The 6,058-nt window shown below is 65.1% G+C and overlaps 2 protein-coding genes across 2 annotated transcripts in view; one reads left to right on the top strand and one right to left on the bottom strand.

Moving 5' to 3' along the window:
• H696_01967 (elongation factor G) overlaps positions 1–3,162 on the top strand; it is a gene marked incomplete at its 5' end in the record, with an annotated part of 3,824 nt that extends 662 nt beyond the window's left edge. The window contains 6 exons of the mRNA XM_009495869.1: positions 33–89; positions 238–351; positions 455–587; positions 676–841; positions 947–1,304; positions 1,569–3,162. Of these exons, the coding sequence (XP_009494144.1) occupies positions 33–89; positions 238–351; positions 455–587; positions 676–841; positions 947–1,304; positions 1,569–2,927 (2,187 nt within the window). The 3' untranslated portion in view covers positions 2,928–3,162. The remainder of the gene's footprint in view (positions 1–32; positions 90–237; positions 352–454; positions 588–675; positions 842–946; positions 1,305–1,568) is intronic.
• Positions 3,163–3,409: 247 nt separating this feature from the next.
• H696_01966 (hypothetical protein) overlaps positions 3,410–6,058 on the bottom strand; it is a gene marked incomplete at its 5' end in the record, with an annotated part of 3,676 nt that continues 1,027 nt past the window's right edge. The window contains 5 exons of the mRNA XM_009495868.1: positions 3,410–3,818; positions 4,038–4,477; positions 4,687–5,435; positions 5,574–5,922; positions 6,025–6,054. Of these exons, the coding sequence (XP_009494143.1) occupies positions 3,488–3,818; positions 4,038–4,477; positions 4,687–5,435; positions 5,574–5,922; positions 6,025–6,054 (1,899 nt within the window). The 3' untranslated portion in view covers positions 3,410–3,487. The remainder of the gene's footprint in view (positions 3,819–4,037; positions 4,478–4,686; positions 5,436–5,573; positions 5,923–6,024; positions 6,055–6,058) is intronic.

The following is a 6,058-nucleotide window of genomic DNA, read 5'->3' as shown; positions in this document are numbered from 1 at the left end:
CCCCCGTTCCCCCTCTTCCTCCCCTCTTCCAGGGCACTGCCAGCCTTGTGCAGAAGTGCCTGTACTCCAGCGTCGCCGACTCTGATGAGGTGCGTCCCTCCATCCTCCTCCCAGCTGTCCGCCACTTGCCTCCCCCGCGCGCATGTCCCGCAGGCGCAGCTCACCCTCATTTGCCACCCTGCTGCCATATGTATTTCCCGACTTGGCGTTCCCTCCCTGCCTGGCGTGCCACCGTAGGTCCGCATCCCCCGCATGCGTAACATCGGTATTTCGGCCCATATCGACTCCGGCAAGACCACCACCTCCGAGCGCATCCTCTTCTACAGTGGTCGTATCAAGGCCATCCATGATGTACGTGTCCTGCTCGAGGGCCCGTTCTCCCCCCTCCCCCGCTGGGGCTTTGGCCTGATCCCTCCCCCCCCCCTCCCTCCCTCTCTCCCTTCTCCGCGTCCAGGTTCGCGGCAAGGATGGTGTCGGTGCCAAGATGGATTCCATGGATCTCGAGCGCGAGAAGGGTATCACCATTCAGTCGGCCGCCACCTACTGCTCCTGGGGCGACTACAATATCAACCTGATTGATACTCCGGGTGCGTGGCCATCTCGCAGAGGCGCATGCATGCGCGCATGCACATGCACTAACCTGTCTCCCCCCTCCCCTCCCCCCGGCACCCATAGGTCACGTTGATTTCACCGTCGAAGTGGAGCGCTCTCTGCGTGTCCTCGATGGTGCGGTCCTGCTGGTGTGCGCCGCGTCCGGTGTCCAGAGTCAGACCACCACTGTCGATCGCCAGATGAAGCGCTACGGGGTGCCCCGTGTGACCTTCATCAACAAGCTTGATCGGTGTGTGCATAGCTCCCCCTCGCTCGGTGCTCGCCCTGCTCTGGTTCCCCCCCCCCTTCTCGCTGTTGTGAGCTAACAACCCGCCTGGCGGCTGCGTCTGTCCAGTCTCGGTGCCGACCCCTTCGGCGCCATCACCCAGGTCCGCGAGAAGCTTCACGTCAACGCGGCCGCCATTCAGATGCCCATCGGCCTGGAGGGCAACCTGCAGGGTGTCGTCGACCTGATCAACATGCGTGCCCTCTACTTTGAGGGCGAGAGCGGTGAGATGGTCAAGGTCAAGGAGATCCCGGCCGACCTGCAGGAGGAGGCCGAGACCCGCCGCCAGGCTCTCATCGAGGCCCTGGCCGATGTGGATGACGAGCTCGGTGAGAAGGTCATCATGGAGGAGGAGATCACCGTTGAGAACATCAACGACGCCATTCGCCGTGCCACCATCGCCAACAAGTTCTCCCCGGTGCTGATGGTGCGCACTTTTTTCGGATGGATTTGTCCTCTCCCTACTGTGTGGGGCACAGTCATTGCTCCCCTTTGCCACCTCACCATCTGACCGGGATTCTTTCCTTTTTTCCGCCCCCCCCCCATCCGCAATCCCCGCGCGAACACGCACACGCACACGCACACGCACACGCACACGCACACGCACACGCACACGCACACGCACACGCACACGCACACACGCACACACGCACACACACACGCACACACACACACACACACACACACACAGGGCTCCGCTTTCAAGAACAAGGGTGTCCAGGCCCTGCTGGACGCCATTTGCCGGTTCCTCCCCAACCCCAAGGAGGTGCAGAACTTCGCCGTCGACTCCAAGAAGGACAACCAGCAGGTGGAGCTCCACTCCGACTCGTCCAAGCCCCTCGTGGCTCTGGCTTTCAAGCTGGAGGAGGGTCGCTTCGGGCAGCTGACTTACGTCCGTGTGTACCAGGGCACCCTGCGCCGTGGTGACTTCGTGACCAATGTTCGCAGCGGCAAGCGCGTCAAGGTCCCGCGTCTGGTGCGCATGCACTCCGACGAGATGGAGGACGTGGAGGAGATTGGCGCCGGCGAGATTTGCGCCCTCTTCGGTGTGGAGTGCTCTTCCGGTGACACCTTCGTGGCCAATGGCGACAGCTCGGTGGAGTCGATCTCGCTGGAGTCGATGTTCGTCCCGGAGCCGGTCATCTCGCTGTCCCTGGCCCCGAAGGACAAGGGCAACAATGCCAACTTCATGAAGGCCCTGCAGCGCTTCCAGCGCGAAGACCCGACCTTCCGCATGCACAACGACCCGGACAGCAATGAGATCATCATCAGCGGCATGGGCGAGCTGCACTTGGAGATTTACGTCGAGCGCATGAAGCGCGAGTACAACTGCGAGTGCATCACCGGCCGGCCGCGGGTGGCCTACCGCGAGACCATCTCCAAGCGGGTGCCCTTCAACTACACCCACAAGAAGCAGTCCGGTGGTAGCGGCCAGTTCGGCCGTGTCATCGGCTACATGGAGCCCATCGGCTCGACCCCGGAGGACATGGCCGCCGCGCCGCAGTTCTTCAACGACGTCGTGGCCGGGTCCATCCCGCCGCAGTTCATCCCGGCTTGTGAGCGTGGTTTCAAGGAGTCCGTCGACAAGGGGCCGCTTTCCTTCAACCCGGTCAGCGGTGTGCGCATGGTCCTGGAGGATGGTCTCCACCATGCGGTCGATTCCAACGAGTTGTCCTTCCGTCTGGCCACCAAGACCGCCTTCCGGCAGACCTTCCTCGAGGCCGGGCCCATCATCATGGAGCCCATCATGCGCGTGGACATCACCGTGCCGCAGGAGTTCCAGGGGTCGGCCATGGGCGAGCTGAACCGCCGCCGTGGTATCATTCTCGGCACCGAGATCAACATGTACCAGCAGTGCATCATCACCGCCGAGGTGCCGCTCAATGTCATGTTCGGCTTCTCGACCGATCTGCGCTCCATGTCCGAGGGCAAGGGCGAGTTCACCATGGAGTACACCCGGCATGCGCCGGTTCTGCCCAACGAGCAGGAGGCCCTGGTGGCGGACTTCAACAAGCGCCGTGCCGCTGGTGAGATCAAGATGACCGAGTAAATGCGTGCGAGTGCGAAGGAGAGACCTGTGCACACCTCCTCCCCTCGGCGAGTGGCTGTGTGTGTGTGTGTCGTGAATGTGACTCGGCCGCCCTCTCCCTGCCGCTCCCTGTGCTCTATTTCTCTCTGTCCGCGCATGTATGCCTCTTTCTTTCTTTGTTTTTCTCTCTCCCCCCCCCCCTCCAGATCTCTATCTGCCATCCCTATCCCACCCAATAGACGATCCCCCTCTGCCATTTTTCTCCCCCCGGCCCTGCCCGGGGGGCCGGGCCGCCCGGCCCTCCTGTCTCTGTGTCACACCGTGGGGGTTGGGGCCAGTGTATGGTGGGGAGCTCTCTGGGGGGGAGGGGTGTGTTTTTTCTTTTCCCTTTGCCGTCCGCTCGCAATCCGTGAGAGGACGCGCTGCGCAACAAAAGAAAAGGGGGAAGAGGAAGACAAGGGTGGGCCGCCTCCCCGCGCACTTGCTGCTGCTGCTGCTGCTGCTGCTGCTGTTGCTGCTGCTGCTGTACCAAGCGGCCGGCGGCATTGGCGCGCCAGGTGCGGATGCCGCTGCGGGTCGGCTTACTCGGCCATCAGCTTCTCGATGTCGTCGGCGAACTTCGGAGAGGTGGAGGTGAGCACAACCGGGGGCTGGGTAGCCCCGGAAGACAGAAGCGGCTGCACCACGACGACATCCTCGATGCGGATGCCCCCGCGGATCTGGTCGATCTTGTCGAAGTTGTAGTACTTGCTGCGGCTCGGGTGGGTGCGGGCCTCCTCCAGCAGGAAGTCGATGAAGTACAGGCCAGGCTCGATGGTCAGCACGTGGCCAGGGGCCAGGGTCCAGTCGCGCGGCTGCGGGTCGTGCACATCCAGGCCGATTGAGTGGCCGAGGCCGTGAGGGAGGAAGGTGCTGTGTGTGTGTGTGTGTGTGTGTGTGTGTGTGCCGGTGCGCGTTCGTGCGAATGGGGAGGCAGAAAGACGAGTAAGAAGGTCAGAGGTGTCAGAGGCAGGGCGGACAGGTGAGCATGAGCACACAGATGGGGGCAGGAGGCATTGCCTACCTGCCAGCCAGCCAGCCAGCCAGATGCCACAGGCGGGCATCCCCACCCCAGGGCGGGTCGCCATGTACCTGATGATGTCCAGCTGCATGAGCTCCTCGACGGTGCCATTCTGCAGGTAGCCCGCCTCCAGCAGGAGGCGCGTGAGGGTCTGGCGAGTCATCCGGCCAAGGGCAGCAAAGGTGATCCCCGGGCGCGAGGCGGCGACGGCCTCAAGCTGGGCCTCCAGCACGATGTCATACACCTCGCGCTGAATGGGAGTGAACTTGCCGGACACCGGGAAGGTCCGGGTCAGGTCGGCGGCGTAGCCGCGGTGCTCGCCCGCCGCATCCAGCACCAGGAGATCCCCCTCCTCCAGGGAGTCGGAGTTGGCCACATAGTGCAGGATGGCGCCGTTGTCACCAGCACCGACAATTGGCTCATAGGCGTGATGCCGCAGGCCGCACACACCGAGGGCCTTGCTGACGACGCTCTCCACATGGTACTCGTGCATGCGCTTGGTGGCGACATTCTGCCCGGGACGGCGAAAGGGGAGGGGGGTTGTGCTGTGTCAGGGTCGCCAGGGCCTTTGAGCTGACGGGAAAGGGGACGCGCGCGTGTGTGTGTGTGTGTGTGTGTGCGTGTGTGCGTGTGATTGGGGGAAGGAAGCCCGAATGGGAGCCAGGATGGAAGAAAAGGGCATCGGGGTGATCGAGGAGAGGGGGAGGGGCGTGCGCGGACCTGCATGGCCTGGTTGTGCGCCTCGCAGCTGACGGCCGCCGCGTAGGCGATGCGCTCAATCTCGGTCGGGGACTTGACCAGGCGCACGCTGCGCACGATGTTCCCCAGATGCGGGGTGTGGGTGCCATTCAGACGGTCGACTGGCTCGAAGGTGGGCAGGTCGAGCAGATCCTCCGGGTCGGCCACCTGCACCGGCAGCAGGTCCGGATACCGGGCCAGCTCGGACCGGGCATCGATCCACTCGGACGACCGGGTGGCCGCCGGGTTGCCGCCATGCTCGTCCTCATGCTGGCGCCAGGAATCCTCGCCATCGATGATGGTCACATTGGCGGACCGGAGCTCCGGCACCGCGGTCAGCAGGGCCTCGGCCGAGTCCATGACATACACGCGCCGGGCCTTGAACGGGCCTTCCGGGTCTTCCAGAATGTCCAGCAGGTCGGAGCGCGCCTGGATGGCGTCCACCTCGGCCGCCCGGGCCCGGTCCTCCAGGTCTCCGTAGCCGCCCTCGAAGATGAGGTTCTGCCGGGTCAGGTCCGGGAAGAAGAGCTCCGCATGGCCGGAGGGGACGGCCACCACGAGCACCGCGTCGGCGACGTCGTGCACGCCGGTGGCGTGCAGGAAGCTGGCATCCTGCCGGTAGGCCACGGCCGTCTGCGTGTTGGACCGGTACTGGTGCGACGAGCCGGCCAGGATGAGCACGTCACCCGGGCGGACCCCGGGGCGCCCGGCGTTGATCGCCTCGCGGAGAGCTGGCCGGCGAGAGGAAGAGCGGGCAGGGTGATGGGGCGGATGCGGCAAATTGCCGGAGAGCGGGCCGAGAGGGGCAGGTAAGTGCCTGGCAAGTCGACGGGCCGATGCGGGGCACGCGCGAGAGATGGCTCATGTACCGGCGAGCACGCGGCGGCGGTTCTCCCGGTGCAGCGGCCGGCGCTCGGCAACCGGGTCCTTGGGCACGCGGCAGGTGTTGGGGTTCGAGGGGCGCGGGATGTCGGCATCGACGCGCGCGTCCGGCACATCAGCCGGAGTGCCATGGGCGTGCTTGCGCCCGCGGCGGATGTGCTTCGAGCGGCCGGCCAGACGAGGGGCGCCGCCGGCGACGGCGACGCTGGCCGTGGCGCTCGCCGGGGGGGCCTCCTTGGAGGCGGACACCAGCGACACGACGTTGCTGGTGAGGGTGAACGTGGCACCGAAGAGCAGGAGGCTACCAAGCACGAAGAGCAGGGCGACCGGGAGTTTCTGCAACGGGCGGCCCGGTAATCCGACAGGTAAGAGGGGGCGCAGGAGCGGGGAGGCGGCGGGCGCCGGGTCGGCAGGTGGCGGTCATAGGCGGGGACGTACGCGCTTCCCGGTGGCAGTACCAGCCTCAGGCTGG

This window comes from Fonticula alba (assembly GCF_000388065.1).
Source record: "Fonticula alba strain ATCC 38817 unplaced genomic scaffold supercont2.3, whole genome shotgun sequence".
NCBI lineage: Eukaryota > Rotosphaerida > Fonticulaceae > Fonticula > Fonticula alba.
This window is presented reverse-complemented; position numbering and strand designations above follow the sequence as displayed.